The sequence below is a fragment of the Cupressus sempervirens genome, chromosome 3 (assembly GCF_028749045.1).
Source record: "Cupressus sempervirens isolate cs-2001-9-10 chromosome 3, ASM2874904v1, whole genome shotgun sequence".
Lineage (NCBI taxonomy): Eukaryota > Viridiplantae > Streptophyta > Pinopsida > Cupressales > Cupressaceae > Cupressus > Cupressus sempervirens.
Genome location: NC_143120.1, coordinates 966,917,886 through 966,936,042, shown reverse-complemented (window position 1 = coordinate 966,936,042; position 18,157 = coordinate 966,917,886). Strand labels below are relative to the sequence as shown.

The following is an 18,157-nucleotide window of genomic DNA, read 5'->3' as shown; positions in this document are numbered from 1 at the left end:
GAAAAGCAATAAGAAACAATTAACCAGAGAAACCGCGAGAACCATTACTGTTTATTTCATATATGATTATATAATATGTCCCAGATTTTGAACTGACATATGGAGGACGGGAGAATAGGAGGAAAAACTGTCAGACCCGGATAAACTATGAAAATATAAGTTGTATGGTGTTTGGTATAGATTTAACCATATAGTGGATAATATAATAAGCCCATATAATATGGGCTAGGGAATAAATCCCTTGTCCCTCAGGCTGGCCACCGTATCAATCGAACAGTTTTTCATGGGCGTAAATGAGAGACCAAATTCCATCAGCTTCTGATTGCTGAATTTGTATCCCACTTTCCTTGGATTCTCCTGGTCTGAACACCTGCAGTAAAATGATTTGACACGAACATTAGTCAACTATTATAGAAACCAAACAGTGGGAAACTTTGAGAAACAATAATAAGTTAGAATGCATACTTGGTAGGAAGTGGGTACTGTGGGAACATCTGTGCTAACATATCCACGAACTCTCTTCTGTGCAGACCTCTCTCTGCACACAGATATCGACCACAGGTAGAGGGAGTTTCAAAGAGCAACATGTGCGCTCTCGCCACGTCTCTCACATCCACATAAACCTGCGTTGCATTAACATACGTCTTGGCCGAGCCTACATTTACAACATGATTGAAACAAAAGAATTAATTTCATCGAGTAAACTTGAGTGGGAAAGGAATCAGGATAACTTTAATATTAGCTGAAGCTCACCAGTTAAATATTTCAAAACATGAGCAGTGCTGAAGTTCGTAGTGGGTTGGAGCAAAGGACTCAATACAATACAGGGATTAATCGTGATCAAATCCAAACCCACCTCCTCCGCATAAGTACACGCCTCTTTCTCTGCTACTGTCTTTGAATAGCAATACCAATTCTGAGAAGGCAAGGGAAAGAGAAGAAATGTATTTAACAAGGTTGGATGGAGAGTTCACAAATCTTTTCATGTTATATAAATTAACCTGGTTACCGTGGTTTGGATGCAATAATCAAGGTCACTCCAGCAGTCTTCATCAACTATGGCTTGTGGATTTCTATTCGGGTCGAGGTAAACGGAACCGATTGTGGACGTAAGTATCACACGCTTCACTCCCACTTCTTTGCAGACCTTCAATGCATTCAGAGTTCCATTCACAGCGGCCTCCACCACTTGTTCCTGTAAAAGTGCCACTACCCACCCATCAAATCTCCTCTAAACAACTTCTAATACATACATCAACTGAGTAATTTAACAAGCAAGGGACGTTACTGGATCTTCAACAATAGGGCAAGCTGTGTGAAAGACTCCTGTGCACCCTCTCATGGCTGTCACCAAGCTGTCATAGTCGAGAATATCTGCCTTCACAAGCTCAAGCTTCTCTTCCGCTCCTTCCAAGTCTTTCAGATGAGCACACTTTACATCATCTGCACATGATTATTCATAAGTATTTGAGATAGCTCATAAATTAGTGTAATGTGGGAAAATAAATACTGACCAGGGTCGCGGACTGTTCCTCTAACAGTGTAGCCTTTGTTCAACAACATTTTGACAAGCCAAGAAGCAATGAATCCTCCAGCCCCTGTTACGCACACGGTTTCGACCATCTTGACTTTCTTCTCCTGTTTGCGCCATAGCCAAAATAATTAGGAAACATTTTGTATTGTTTATGCCTCGTACGACCTACAGCTACACGCTGACATGAATAACCCTAAACACAAAGTCTTCTCTCATTAAATAAAGCTGCAGAGAGGAGGCAAACATCATTGCCAAAAGGGGCAGATTAAATTTTCAATATCCAAACGTGCAATAGCTAGCATTCTCACTTTAGTATTAATATTCAACGGATAATTTAACAAATGTATTGAAACTAGCATTCACACTTTAGTGTGCAATAGGTAAGCTCAAAATATATTAAAGATAAATTGAGTCCAAAGAATGATATAAATGATGATGAATTAATAAATATATAAGAACATAACAGTGAAAAATTAAACATGAAATGGGCAAGCGAGAGAGAAACTAGGATTTTAAGGTGTGGCGGTGATCTATAGACAGAAGTTGTAGAGGATAAAGACCTAGATAGATTTGGTTGGTATTTTCTTTGGAATGATGAATGCTTTTGGAGTAGTAGATGGGGGATTGGCGCCCTTCTATAATTTCCCTTTCAATTTCATTATGTGTGGGGATGGTGGCCCTTATTGCCGCTTCTTGTGCACCAATGGTATGCTTTACAGAAGAGATTTCCCTTTTGGTTTTTGTGATTTGGACGAGGGTGTTTTTACCTTCAGTGGTTTCTGCCTTGCTTCTCTAGGGGTTTTAGTGTCTGATGGATTTGCTGGTGGGGCTTTTGTATTGGCCTGTTGTAGGCATCTCTAGTGCTTTGGGGGTGAGGGGAGGCTTTGTCTCCTGTGTTATCCCCCCACTTTTGGATGCCATTGTTTTGGAGATTGAGAGTCGCTCTCTATTTTTTAGGAGAGGTGCTTGGGTCTAAGGAAAGGCTATGCGGTTTGGCTATATAATGCTCTTACGTTATAGCAGGATTGGTAGTCTCTAATTGTGGGTTGGGGATTCATTAGCACTCTTTGAATGAGAATTGTTCCTTTCTATTGGACATGGCTATTTTCCTTTGTAGTATGGCTATTGCCATGTTCTATTGGCTACTAAGGGGGGCTAGAAGCCTTTTGCTAGAGGTCTTATTGATCTACTATAATCTTTTTCTTTTTCTTGGATTGAAACCCTGGATGTTCTTTTTTCTAAGAGAGTTAGACATTACCCTTTGTGGATTCCTTGTGCCTTGCTAGATTACCTTGCAAAGATGTGCCATTTCAAATTTTGAAATTTTTGCCTTTGGTGGTGTCTAGTTTCTTGTGGTGATATTGGATGCCTTTTGAAGATTGTTCTAGTAGCACTATGAAGACTTTTATTGGCTTCTTTGCTACCCTTCCAACTTTTATTTTGTCAAGGTGGAGCTCGACCATCTCAAGGATGGGAAATGTCCTTTTTCTTTGATATCATCTTGGAGGTTGTTTCTCTGGTTGTGTTTAATTTGGATGGAAATATTTAGTGAGTTTGTTGTTGGATGAATGTTGACCAAGGAATTTTGGTGGAGATGAAGAAATTTTTGGGTGTTAGTGCTTTTGCATGAGAGAGATTTTGTTTCTCCACTCCCTTGATCAAAAGCCAACAGTGACCCCTTTTTGAAAAATTATTTTGAGGTCCATAGGGTTCTTTATTCTCATAGACGTGGTTTGGTTCTACTATCTATAATGTTTTTTCTCGAGTTGGTTTCTCTTTTTGGCTTGGTCTTTTTTTGGGCTATCATTGAATGATAGCAAGTTTTTTTGCTATGATTTTTTTCTTTTTAGTTTATTGGTAGCTATAGTGAGACATGCTATTAATTTTAAAGGGCACTTGTTGGTTTGTGTTAATTTTTATTGGGAAGTCATGGTGGTTTTAGTAAGATTGGCAAGTTAAGGATACTTAGGAAAATCCTTGAAGTTGCGGGATCCTTCAAAATATCCTTCAAGCTTTTCAGCTACTTTCAAAACCCTTGGGCTAGACTTTGGGAGCTTCTTTTCTTAGCTTAGGTTTAGTTCACTATTTATTTATAAGGGATTCATTGTTGCAATAAGTTTCAAGGGCTTGCCAATCCCTACCTTCTTCATCAAAAACTATGAAAAACTTAAAGATAAGACCTATGTTTCTTTTATCTTTTGATAAATTAGATATATGGTCTTTGTTATGCAAAAATAATTTCAGTAATACAATCTACATTTTATCATTACACGTTTTCAATCACTTGATTTATTCCAATAAAATAAAAATATATATGTTTAAGTTTTAGATAGCATCTTCAAAACATCTAATACATTTGGAATTATTAAAAAAATATTATTATAATAAACATTAATAATTTTTAAATTATATTTTTTAAAACCATATAATTGAATTTATGATTTAAAATTTATTTAAAGTAAATTACCAATAATTGAATATATTTTTAATATAGTTTAGATACACACATATCATTTTATTAACTAATATCCATTCATATGACTAAAATCAAGCTAATACTTAACATTAATTTTAAGTAACTTACTTCAAAAAAATCAAAGGCTAATATAACTATTACATCTTGATGATAATTATTCTTGCACATAAGTATACAATAAATGTGGAGTTATGTGTTGTCTATGGTATTAGAGATAAGGATTTTTGTTGCAATTCGTTGAATTAGTCAAACAGATTTTGCCTAGACCCGATAGAATAATCTTATCCTTTCCTATGAAGCACATTTACTTTTCTAGAGCTTTATGAATTTTGAGCTACTTAACCATGTAAGGAAGACAATATTTATTCCTTTTCAGAAATCTAATCCTCTTTTCTAGCATAACTTTTCGATTAAGATTTTGAGCTCCACCTTCTTTTCTTAATGATTATGTTTCCATGTAGGTCTCTGATTACTTAGTAGTTAAGTATTTGGATTTTTATAAAATTGGAAAGAAATGTTCATGTTTTGAACAAAAAAGAAAATAGAGCAAGAAGAAAATAGAGAAACCTTCCTCTATTTTTCATTGTGTATTTGTAGTAGCAATTGTAACTTATTTTTTATTGTTTCTATAGAGAAGTGATTGATATAGACTCTTCTAACAATTTATAGAGATTAAATTGAAAATGTTTTGTTTGTATCCATTGAGTGTTGCATGGTTTTTTCATAATAGCAATAGTTGTTTACTATAGATTTTTATTTCAGTTTTTTGAATGCATTATTTATCTGTTATAAGTTTTAAATATAAAGAAAGATCTCTTGCATACTCTAGCATACTTCTTGTTGTCTCCATTTCATTTAAATTAGCTTCATTGCATAGCTGGATATAAAGAATCAATCTTTATGAATCGATCACTCTATAATGTTTGGGAAAAACATATAATGCAGTTTTGGAAGCATTGTTTTGGTATTTGTTGTTTAGTTTTTCTGTCAAAATCTTTACATAGTTTTAGAGATATTTAGACCTTAATCCTAGTGTGTTTTAGAATTTGTGTTTGTTGGATGTTTGAATTTATTGTCCAACAGACATGGCTGGAGATGAGAGAATTTTTTGACAACAAGTACCATCCTTGAACTATCATGTTTGGGCAAGAAAAATGAAGACCATCATGATAGCAAATGACTTGTGGGATCTTGTAAATAATGGTTTCATAGATACTACTAATATTTTTCATCTAGCCGCCTTAACAAGTAATTAGAAGAATTGACTTAGAGAAACAAGAAGCAATGATGCGAAGACAATGAGCCTAAATTAAGAAGCCTTCACAAAGGCTTTATTTTTTAGAATAGCAACACCTAACTTTTCTAAAGAAGCTTGGGATATTCTTGAAACTACATTCAAAGGAAATGATTAAGTTTATATTATAAATTTGTAATGATCTCTTCTTATAAGAGAAAATAAATCTATTTATGTGTTTAGGTCTAGAGTCTCCACTTTGATAAATTAGTTGAAAGCTAATAGAGAAGAGATGGAAGAACAAAGAGTAGTGGAGATGATGTTGAGGATTTTACCTCAAAAATTTGACATGCTTGTGATTTCTATTGAAGAGTCAAAAGGTGTTAGAATAAACCATGGACAGAAATAAAACCTACATGCAAATATAACCAATAACAAAAAATAATAGAACACACAGAAATGAACACAAGGCACCAAGATTTAACGTGGTTCACCCAATCCCTGGGCTATGTCCACCAAACAGCAAGTCCGATCTTATTACAATCCAGTGATTACAACCTGATTACAATCCCTAATCCCTTACAGCTCAATACCGCCGCAAGAATCGATTTCGTATCACCACATATGAAAAATACCCAACCCTAAGCCCTTTTTATACAAGTATTAAACTGCTTTAGGGTTATAACATGTCGGCAATAATATGTACAGTACTTTCCTGATCAGTCACCACAATCTAACAATCTCCCACTTGGGGACTGATCAGGCTCCACACTAAACAACAATCTCCCACTTGGAGACTGATCCTGTAGCAATACAACTACCGCATGGGGCTCCCACTGGATCAAACCAACCTGGACTCTGCTATTCTTTTATTCACATTTAGTCTAAAAGACCAACTGAAGCTGAAGAGGAGTTCAACTTCTCCCTTGTGACAACCTTTGTCAACATATCTGCTGGATTTTCATTGGTATGTATCTTCTCCAGCTTTAACTGTCCATCCTCCAAAATTGACCGAATGAAATGGTACCGCAACTGTATGTGTTTGGTCTTAGAATGCAGAGCTGAATTCTTAGCAAGATGAATGGCACTCTGACTATCTGTGAACAAAAAATTATCCTTCTGAGGATGTCCCGATTCTTCTAAGAAGAACTAAAGCCATATCATCTCTTTGGCTGCCTCTGTAGCAGCAACATACTCTGCCTCTGTAGTGGAGAGAGCATTAATCTTCTGTAGCCTAGAAACTCAGCTCACGACTGCCCCACCAACAGTAAAGACATAACCTGTAGTACTCCGCCTGGTATCAATATCCCCAGCCAAATCTAAGTCAACATAGCCCTGTAAATCAGTAGTAGAGCCCCCAAAGTGTAAACACTTATTGGATGTTCCTCTCAAATATCTGAGAATCCACTTGACAGCATTCCAATGCTCAAAACCTGGATGACTCATATACCTGCTAACAACTCCCACTGCATGTGCAATATCTGGCCTAGTGCATACTATAGCATACATCAAACTTCCTACAGCTGAAGCATAGGGTACCTTGGACGTCTTATCCTCCTCTTCATGTGTCTTGGGACACATCTCCTTAGTCAATTTCAAGTGACCAGGTAAAGGTGTGCTTACAGCTTTAGCATTCTCCATAGAGAAACGTTGCAACACCTTCTCAACATAATCAGCTTGAGATAGCGTCAATGTTCTGTTCTTCCTATCTCTGCAAATCTTCATACCAAGGATTTGTTTGGCTGCCCCCAAATCCTTCATAGCAAATGCATGTGCTAACTGGCATTTTAGCCCCTTAATATGATGCATGTTAGACCCAACTATAAGCATATCATCAACATATAGACATAAAATAGTGTAGCTATCATCATCCAACCTCTTAAAATAAACACAAAAATCTGAATGACACCTGTTATATCCATGCTCATGCATAAAATTGTCAAATTTCAGATACCATTGCCGAGGTGCTTGCTTCAGGCCATATAAGCTTTTCTTCAATTTGCACACTAAGTTCTCCTTACCTTTGACCTCAAAACCCTATGGTTGAGCCATATATATTTCTTCATCCAAATCACCATGAAGAAAGGTTGTTTTAACATCCATCTACTCTAAATGCAAATCTTCAGTAGCCACAAGACTTAAAACAGTACGAATAGAAGTCATTTTAACAACAGGAGAAAATATCTCATCAAAATCAATTCCCTTTTTCTGTGCAAATCCTTTTACAACTAACTTGGCCTTAAATCTTTTCTTACCTCCTTCCTCTTCTTTCAACCTGTAAACCCATTCATTCTGTAAAGCCTTTTTACCTGCAGGCAACTTGCACAAATCCCATGTCTTATTTTTCAGCAAAGAGTCCATTTCATCTTTCATTGCAGACTCCCACTGAATCTTAGTATCCACCTACACAGCTTCATCATAACTTTCAGGTTCACCATCATCAATAAGTAAAATAGAATACAAAGAGGGAGAAAACCTTTGTGGAGGCCTAATTGGCCTTGTTGACCGTCTAACATTCACTGGTGTGTGTGGTATTTGTTGTTGCAGTTGTTGCACATCATGAGGAATGGCTAGAACATCAGCTTTTGGAGTATCATCCAGCACTACATAATCATCTTCTTTCTTCTCATGTTGCTGCAACAAATCTTTGTACAACACTTTTTCATTGAATATGACATCCCGACTTCTTATAATTTTATGATTTTCAAAATCCCAAAGCGTATAGCCAAATTCATTAATGCCATATCCAACAAAGACACATTTCTTTGATTTAGCTTCTAGCTTGGTTCTATTTTCAGAGTCTATATGAGCAAAAGCTTCACAACCGAAGGTCTTGAGAAAATAATAACTCACCTTCTTACCAGTCCATGCTTCCTCTGGAATACCATAGCCCAAAGGAGTAAAGGGACCTCTATTAATCAAATATACTACAGTATGGACAGCCTCCGCCCACATGTCTAAGGGAAACCCAGCATGCAACCTCATGCTCCTTGCGTGCTCCATTATAGTCCTGTTCATGTGTTCAGCCACTCCATTTTCCTGTGGAGTCCTTGGAACAGTTTTTTGTCTACGAATACCATTAGTGGAGCAATAATCTTCAAATTCATGACTGCAATACTCACCACCATTATCAGATCTGAGACATTTTAATTTCTTACCAGTCTCATTTTCAACCAAGCATTTCTATTTCTTAAAAGTTTGAAATACATCAGATTTCTGTCTAAGGAAATAAACCCATACTTTTCTAGTTGTGTCATCAATAAATGTAACATAATAATGAGAGCCACCAAGGGAAGATACCTGAGCCGGTCCCCATACATCTATATGCACAAGCTCTAATTTCTCCTTTTTGTTTTCCTTCCCTGTCTTTACAAAACTCACTCTCTTTTGTTTTCCATACACACAACTTTCATAGAAATCCATATTCACACATTTTAGACCTGGTAAAACTTTCCTTGAATGAAGTACTTTCATACCTTTCTCACTCATGTGCCCAAGTCTATTGTGCCACATCGCTGTATCAGAATCTACAGCAGCTATTTGTTCTCCCTGCTCAACTGCAGTAATTGTTCCTGAATATTCATTTTTCTCTGAAACAATCAAAGTAGAAGGAACAATATGACCTGTACAAAGATATAAGGTGCCTACTTTCACACCTTTTGCTACTACAAGGGAACCTTTTGAAACCTTCCAATTTTTATCATTAAAAGTAATTACACAACCCTCATCACCGAGTTGCTCTGTTGAAATTAAATTCCTACTTAGCTTTGGAACATTTCTTACCTCATGTAGTAGCCAATGATTCCCATTCTGCAACTTAATCTTAATTTTTCCCTTTCCAACAATCTGACAAGGTTCATTATCCCCCAAATAAACAAGCCCAAAATCCCCTTGGACATAATCAATGAAATAACCTCTGTGAGGTGTAGCATGAAAAGAAGCACCAGAATCTAAAACCCATGAATCATCAACACTCTCTAAAGATAGAAGCAAAGCATCCTCTTCGGATTTATTACTTACCACATTTGCCTCTTTGTCTCCATCTGATTTATCTCCTTCATTTTTCTTTCGAGTCCAGCAATCTTTCTTTTTGTGCCCTGGTTTCCCACAGTACCAGCAATCATTTGGTCCTCTCGATTGAGACCTCCTCCCCTTTGACTTTCCTCTTGATTTCCCACGATTTCAAGAGTTACTTCCTCTTTCAGTCGTTCTGCCCCTGCTTTGTGCATTTAAAGCACTTCCTGATGTAGATCCACTTGAGGATTTTCTACAAGTTTCCTCACTTAAAATAACACCGATCACATCATCATATTTTAGGGTACTTGATCCAGGAACAGAATTACTCACCGCCATTACCAAGCCATTCTAGCTTTCAGGCAAAGAACACAAAATCAAGAGAGCCCTAATTTCTTCATCAAAATTGATACCCACAGAAGATAATTGACTAGTAATAGTATTAAACTCATTTAAATGATCTGCAACAGATCCACCTTCTGCCATTTTCATATTAAATAAACGCTTCATGAGAAATACCTTATTTGAAGCAGAGGGCTTTTCATACAGTGTCGCTAGGGTTTTCATCAAATCTTCTGTCGTCTTTGCTTTTGTAATATTAAATGCCACCGATGGTGCCAAGCATAACCGAATGCTTCCGAGTGCCTTTCTGTCCAAAAGATCCCATTCAACCTCTGACATAGTTTCCTGATTCTTGGCTTTTCCTTCCAACGGCTTCCATAAATCCTTCTGATATAAATAGTCTTCCATTTGCATCTTCCATAACTGAAAGTTCTTCCCATTAAACCTATCAACCCTCAGCTTACTATCATCTGCCATTTCTCCCACTCAACCGTGAGACTCCCACTTAACCGTGAGACTTTCCTGTAGAGGATAACTGAAAAACAACTAGGCTCTGATACCACTTGTTAGGATAAACCATGGACAGAAATAAAAACTACATGCAAATATAACCAATAACAAAAAATAATAGAACACACAGAAATGAACACAAGGCACCAAGATTTAACGTGGTTCACCCAATCCCTGGGCTACGTCCACCAAACAGCAAGTCCGATCTTATTACAATCCAGTGATTACAACCTGATTACAATCCGTAATCCCTTACAGCTCAATACCGCCGCAAGAACCAATTTCGTATCACCACATATGAAAAATACCCAACCCTAATAAAAGGCTTGTCCAAATTAAGTATGTACAGTACTTTCCTGATCAGTCACCACAATCTAATAAAAGGCTTGTCCAAATTGTCAGTTAATAAGTTGAAGGGATCTTTCCATACTCATCATTGAAGTAACCACATGAGTTATAACAAAAATTCATTTTGTTTCATTGATAAGAATAATAAGTATGAAATTAAGATGGGGAACAATAGAATTATTCCTATTGTGGGAAAAATATCTATTTTTATTTGTACCAAGCAAGGTGAGAAGAAAGAAATTTAGAATGTTGTTTTTTTCCCTAGTATTAAGAAAAATCTAATGAGTGTTGGACAACTCATTCAGAATGGACATAAAGTGATGTTAGAAAGGACAGGTGTGTCATTAATGGGAAAGGTGGGAGCAAGAAAGTTGTTATAGCATTCAAAATGATAAAAAACAAAATATTTCCATTGAAGATTAAGACAAGTTTCATGTCTCAATCTATTGCTGCATCTCCCAAGAATGTAAGTACAATACTACAAAAGAAATCATCTTTTTAATCATTGAAGACTACTCCAAGTTATGGTATTTAAGGTATGTACGTCTTGGATATTTTGGTTTAACTATTTTATCCAAGAAAAGAATGGTGGATGGTTCTCCAAATATTGGAGAATTTAGGAACAAGTGTGAGGCTTGAATTTTGCATAAGGAACACATGCTTCCCTTTAATTCTAGCAATTCCACAAAGGCTAGACCACCATCAGATTTGGTGCATAGTGAGTTGGTAGGCCCAATGCAAGTTACTTCCATAGGAGGGAGTGTAGAAGTTGTGGAAACCAACTTCATAGATCACTAAGAACACCTACATGAAAATAACCTGTACTGAAGAGAAATTAGAAAAGGAAAAAGTAGAGCTTGGAAAATCTCAATGGTGTGAGAGCAAAAATTGTATTCCAATTTATGAAAAAGAATTACAAGAGTTCAACCTTAAAGGTGAATGAAAGCCCTAAGTCCTTAAAAAGCTAGGTTGCACAATATAATTAATATAAAATATTAATTATATGCATCTAAGAGATAGCTTAAGAAAACTAGAGTTATAGGAAACTTATTTAATTAAATCAAAGTGATTTAATTAATAAGTGTAAAAAAAAAATTACTCTAACACCCCCCCCCCCCCCCTTAAGAAAAGCTTAGGAGGAAAGCTAACCTAGCACAACTATGAAAGCAGGAAAATGGATCCCGACAACAAGGCCTAATTAGGTACCCAAAACAAGGAACTCTCTATAAATTAGAGACAAAGGAGAAAACCCAGTGGTAAAAACCCCTCTCCAAAAAGAGATGAAAAAAAAATAGAAAGAAAAAAGCTCAAGAGACTCTATCAAAACCATAAGTACAACCAGGCCCCCCACGAGAGACTAGGAAAGAGACACAAAAGCCCCCCAATAATGATAGAGCCCATGTAAAAAATATTGAACCAATGGAACTCCAATGCACAAGAAACAACAACACATAACATGGAAACCCCTGAATGACTAGAAGGCCTAATTGATGCTCAAAGGAGAAAACATGAGGATATAGAAAGGGAATCCCCAATGTAGGTGTGCTAACACTATCATGAAGGAGGAGATGAATGTCCTTTGTAGAATCCTCAACAAGTGCACCTGGAGGCTCGATGAAAGGAATTGGAGGTTCAGGCAGAGCTGAAGAAGAATCCTACACAAGAGAAAATACTTCAACTGGATGAGGTGTGGTAGTCAAAATAGGAATTTGAGAAACAATAAAAAGGTTCGAGTGTCCTAACTACACTAGACATGATGCTCTTGCAAAAGAGAAGAGTTGTGCTCCAATAGTGGAGATGGTGAACCAAAGTGTGAGAAGGTGTAGAGATAGGTGGTATGATCAACTAGCCCTGTAGAAATATGACCTCCTATTGCATGATTTGGAATGAAGATTGAATCAGTAGTGAACTCAACTATCTTCCCTAATCCACTACATGTAATCTGAGAAATCGAGAGAAGGTTTGTAGGCAGAGATGGGACATAGAATACATCATTGAATATACCATCTTGGATGCAAAGTGAACCTTTCTCATAGATTGGTAGGGTAGTGTTATTCCCCATGAGAATATGAGGAATGGGAGAAACCTCAATAGTAGAGAAGACACCTTGAGAAGACATCATATGGTGAGAAGCACCTGAATCTAGTATCCAAGGGACCTAGGAAGGGGATGCAATGGATGACCGTAATGTATGACTCTATCAAAAATCTAATGTAGATGTCGAAGATATAGAAGAAGACTGAGAGGCAAACCTATGTGAGGTAGAAGAGGATGTAGATGAAATAGTGCTTTGTTGAAGAAGAGCTTGCAAGGATAGAGGAAGTTTCTCTAGTCCCATAAATTGTAATTATTATCATTTAATTTTCTTCTTTCACTACTATGAAAATAGAACAGTAACTAAATTCAATCCTACTTATTACTTTGGAAAATCCAAGCACTTCCTTCCTACTAAATGTATCGATAAGGTTTGAATTTCCTATTATTTCAAACATTTCTTAATAATTTAAAAAATAGATAAAATTGTTTTACTTAAATTTTTTACAGTGTAATTAACTAAAATTTTTATCCTAAGATGGATAAAATCAAGATCACTATAAATCTGTTTCTCATAGCCATCAAATCTCTTTTGAAAAAAAATGTGCCTCGTCATGAGATCCTTTTTGATAATAGGAACAGGAAGTTGTCTCGGTCTTCTTTTTATCCTTCTTCTTAGAAGAAGAGGATGGACCAATAGATTACTAAGAAGAGGAATCATCTATTAGCTTCAACTTCTGCTCTTGTGTATCCTTAGCAAGTAATGCCTATGATGATGAACCTATAAGTGAATCCATCTGAGTGAGCTTGGACTACTCACAAGTTAACCTACCAAAAAGTATCTCAAAAGAAGGCATCTAATTTCTATTACCCAATGCATCCATAGTGGAGTAGAAAGTGGACGAAAAAATCTGATACTTTCCTCGCAACTTTGAGATTATCAAAAAAATATGCTCATCATCTATTTCAATTTTCCCACATCCCTACAAAATTGTATGCAAAGATTTGAACTTATTAGGAAGCATTCAATGGTGGGAAAGCTGCGAGCTGTCAAAGAGGTCAACTATGCATCAAGTTGAAGTACCCCAAAATCATTCACCATGCTAAGCAAAGTCTCCAATTTGGTCCAAATAGCCTGTGGAGTGGTCAAACCATCCAAGTGAAATAGTAGACTATTTGAAATGTTCAATGTAATAAATCCCATGGAATCATCCATTTTGTTCCTCTGCTGAAGAACTTCAGAAAGGCACTACAGAACAGGTTGGTTTGCATCTAGACTTGAGCATAGGCTTCATGAGATAAGAAGCCTAGTCATTTGTGCTTTCTAGGTGTAATAATTGTGTGGCATGAGCTGGGTCATAGAAGGATCTAACATTGAGAGAAGAAAATAGAATTAGAAGGGTCTTATTATGAAGTAAATTATAGAAAAGAAAATGCACACCCCCATAACTGATAAAGATTTCTCTCAAATACCAAAGAAAACAACTATAGGAAGCACAAAAACTGAGAAAAGAACCTAGATTCTAGATGCAGAGAAGAAGGAAACATAAACCTCTAATTCAATGCAAAAATTGGGAGCTCAAATGAAATTGGAATTAAAAAAAACTAGCACCATTGTCTCTATTTTTGACCCAACTTTCTGGTGCTTCTTTCAGATCAGAAAAATACTTCTGTATGCTCAAGTTATTGCCAAAAAACTAACTATAGGTCTTAAAAAGGAGCTCACTAGAAAATTACAAACCTAGGAAAAACTTTAATAGTCGTACGGCCATCAAGAGGACATTGTTAGAAAAAAAAATATGGTCACTAATTCACTAATGTCAACTACTGGAAAATGACTTCATCAAGCTAGAAACTAACATTAGCAAATGGAGTAGGGGATGATGATGCGAGCTTGCCGTACGATGACATGGCTATCAAAAAAGTGACTTGTGATGCCAGATTATTGACGTGTGATGTCGGGTTGTGAACATAAGCCTACCAGTGGTCATAGGTGGTGGCACCACTGGCGGTGGTGGTGCTCGAGAGGAAAAACCTAGCAGTGTTGCTGGTACTCTGTTGGTGGTAGTGGAGGGATGGTAGCCCACCAGTAGCGGCCAAGCCCAGGTGTCACTGCAGTGGCGTAGTAGCTATGACGATGCCTAGAATGTGCACTAGCCATGATTTGGTAGTGCAATGATGGAGCTCTGGTGGTTGCTGGGTGGTTGTGCCTAAATTAATTTTTACATTTTTTTTTGAAAAACGTGTTTGTACGGCCTTCCAAGGGCCAAATTTTTTTCCCAAAAGCTACAGTGAGCAAAAATCAAAAATTTTATATGGTTTTTGACTATACAGAGCCTTTTGAGCATGATGGTAGCATCCATTTAGGTTCAAAGTGCCCCCAAAAATTTTCCTTCTCTCTATTGAAGAAGAAAACCTCCAAAAAGTTGGGGTTTTTATCTCCAAATTGCAACTTCAAGAATCTTCAGACCAAGAAGCAGTAGGGATGCTTTGATACCATGTAGAACTTGTGAAAACCAACTTCAAAGATCACCAAGAACACTTGCATGCAAATAACCTGTACTAAAGAGAAACAAGAAAAGGAAAGAAAAGAGCTTGGAAAATCTCAATGGTGTGAGAGCAAAATTGTACTCCAAGTTATGAGAAAAGAATTACAAGAATTTAACCTTAAAGGTGAACGAGAGCCCTAAAGCCTAAAAAAGCTAGGTTGCACAATATAATTAATATAAAATATTAATTATATGCACCTAAGAGATAGCTTAGGAAAACTAGAGTAATAGGAAATTTATTTATTTAAATCAAAGTGATTTAACTAATAACTACAAAGAAATAGTTACTCTAACAAGGAGTACTTATCTTATGACCTTTATTGATGATTTTGACCATAGAATATGTGCATATTTTTTGAAAAATAAATCTAAATATTTTAATAAGTATGAGATTTTAATAAAGCTCTTGACACATGGGCAAGGCATAGATGGATAGTTAAACACTTGAGAGTGTTTGGGTGTATAATATATGGATACATAACCAAGGAGAAAAGAACAAAGTTTGATGATAAGAGTGTGAAGTGTACTTTCATGGGTTATAATTCATAATCTAAGGCCTATAGATTATACAATCTTGTTACAAAGAAGATCATCATTTCAAGAGATGTTGAGTTCTTAGAGAATGAGCAATGGGATGGATCTATTGATGTATCATCTAGCACTTCAAGTAAATTTTTTATTATTGATGAAGTTGATGAGTTAGATGATCAAAAAGATAAGATAACAGTAGAAATTGATGACCCTAGATGACCATGGATTACTCCTAACATAAACAAGAAGAAAGTAAAGAACTACAGATAGTCGAATAGTCATCTCTAGATAGCTCTAGACAATAAATTAATACTATAATGACCCCAACAAGTTATAACTTCTTCAAACACCAAAATCTTTTATACTTCAGTTGTTTGACATTTTGTCAAATGCTTTGCAAGAAAGCTTTGATACCACTATAATGGGCACCCTGGAAGTGCCCAAAAACTGAACCAACTACTCATAAAGATTCTAATGTTTTTGCATAGATTTTGAAACCATATAACATGAACAAGAAGGAATTTGTGCAAACTAAAGATTGAACCATTGTTGAAATAATATTAGTTCTTAAACTAATAAAATCAAATACATAGCAATGAATTCCAAAAGCCAAACCCCAAGGGAATGACATCTAAAATGTCACAAGAGAGGATAGAAATCCTCTAATGCCAAGAAAAAATCTATAACTCACACCTCCAAGATCTTATAAAATGTAATTCACAATAATCCCATGCTAGGAAATGAAGCTCCCACCTCTATTTATACTTTTCCTTCACCCTTCTAGAAGGAAATAAAATATTAATTAATTACATTTACTAGAAGCTTCCCCTTCCCAATAATTAATGCACTCTCTAGAGGATTCTCCCTTGCAATACAAAAATTAATTATGTTTCTAGAAAATTAAATTAATTATATATAAAGTTACCTTTTTATTTTAATTTATTTAATGAATTTATAAGAAATTAATCAATTTCTCCTTATTTCTCCACTCAGCCTTTGGAGAACATAAAAGCTAAAAAATCTATTGAGTTGATAAAAAGATGGGGGCATTATAGTTTGCCCTCCTTGAAATTTCTTTTCCTGAAAAAATTCAACAACATAATGAACTCCAACTTCCACCTGGATAAAAAAATGAAGTAGTATGGGACATTCCTATGGACATTAAACCAACCACAAACCAACATCATCAAGACCAACCACATGTCTTGTAGCCTAGGATGCAAAACTTGTGTTGATGATGTAGAATTCAAAATGTCATGAGAAGGAAACTCTGTAGAAGATCTATGAAAACTCTTCTTCCCTGTATTCACCCACATAATAGATATAGGACTAGAATCTTGATCATCACCAACATGCATTGAAAAATATGTAGATACAGGTGAACAATATGCACTCATACCAACTATATCAACAATAGGTGTAGCCACATCAAAATATATGGACATAGGAACAACACTAACTACCACAATAGAAAACTAAACTAGATCTGTAGTTGATGAAAACTCATAATCATCAACATGTGTGCCATCATTAGAACACATATCAATAACTGTATGCACACTGCTAAACTCCTCGTTGGATGGTACAACTAACATAGAAGTGACTAATGATATGAAAGTATCCTAACATTCTCCTAATTCCACTATTACTACATCACCATTCCCTGACAAAGCCTCATATGTGGACTCATGACTCTGCACATATGACTCAATGCTAGATTGTCAATCAATAATACTAGAGCATAAAACCACATCTACTAACTCCACTGAAACACCCACATCACCAACATCATAGCTAGATGGCTCTATATGTGCCTTGGTCCCATTATTATTGTCATTTCCTCCATTGTTATTTTTTCTATTATTGGCAACATCTGGATTAATATTGATGCCCATCTATCTAGCCATAAGCTACAACATCATATCCATTACCTATTCTACTCTTGTTGCATATGCTACCCCTCCTCTAATGTATCTAGTAACTATCTCAGCATTTTTTCAAATACTTTTCCTTCTATCCGGTTGTCCTAAATTCCCTTTAAGACCTCCATAGGATGGCAGGACTTATAGCTTTGATACCACTGTACTAGGCAATTTGACAATAATTAATATTTTCCTACCCCATAGGATGGTAGGAAACCACTATGATACCACTGTAATGGGCACCCTAGAAATGCCCAGGAATTGGACCAATTGCTGAAAGAGATTTTAATATCTTTGCATAGATTTGAAACCACATATTATGACAAGAAGAAATTTATGCAAACTAAAGATTGAACCACTACTGAAATAATATTAGTTCTCAAACTAATAAAATCAAATACAAAGAAATGAATTCCAAAGGCCAAAACCTAAGGAAATGGCATCTAGAATGTCACAAGAGAGGATAGATGTCCTCTAATACAAAGAAAAAATCTATAACTCACACCTCCAAGCTCTTATCAAACACAATTCACAATAATCTAATGCTAAACAATGAAGCTCCCACCTCTATTTATACTTTTCCTTTACCCTTCTAGAAGGAAATAAAATAGTAATTAATTGAATTTACTAGAAGCTTCCCCCTTCCAATAATTAATGCACTCT

At 36.0% G+C, this 18,157-nt stretch overlaps 1 protein-coding gene across 2 annotated transcripts; it reads right to left on the bottom strand.

Annotated features, from left to right (window-relative positions):
• Positions 1-225: 225 nt before the first annotated feature.
• On the bottom strand, positions 226-9,455 carry LOC149569955 (cinnamoyl-CoA reductase 1-like). Of its 2 annotated transcripts, XM_089817837.1 has the most exons (7): positions 9,438-9,455; positions 1,515-1,635; positions 1,289-1,443; positions 1,010-1,195; positions 754-916; positions 466-655; positions 226-370 (listed from the first exon to the last, which is right to left on the bottom strand). In XM_089817837.1, the coding sequence occupies exons 2-7, from the start codon at positions 1,621-1,623 to the stop codon at positions 226-228; spliced, it is 948 nt and encodes a 315-aa protein (XP_089673963.1). In that variant the 5' UTR covers positions 1,624-1,635; positions 9,438-9,455. The 2 variants fall into 2 exon arrangements, with proteins under 2 accessions (XP_089673963.1, XP_089673962.1); XM_089817836.1 differs by lacking the exon at positions 9,438-9,455 and having other exon boundaries at positions 1,515-1,623.
• Positions 9,456-18,157: the final 8,702 nt, after the last annotated feature.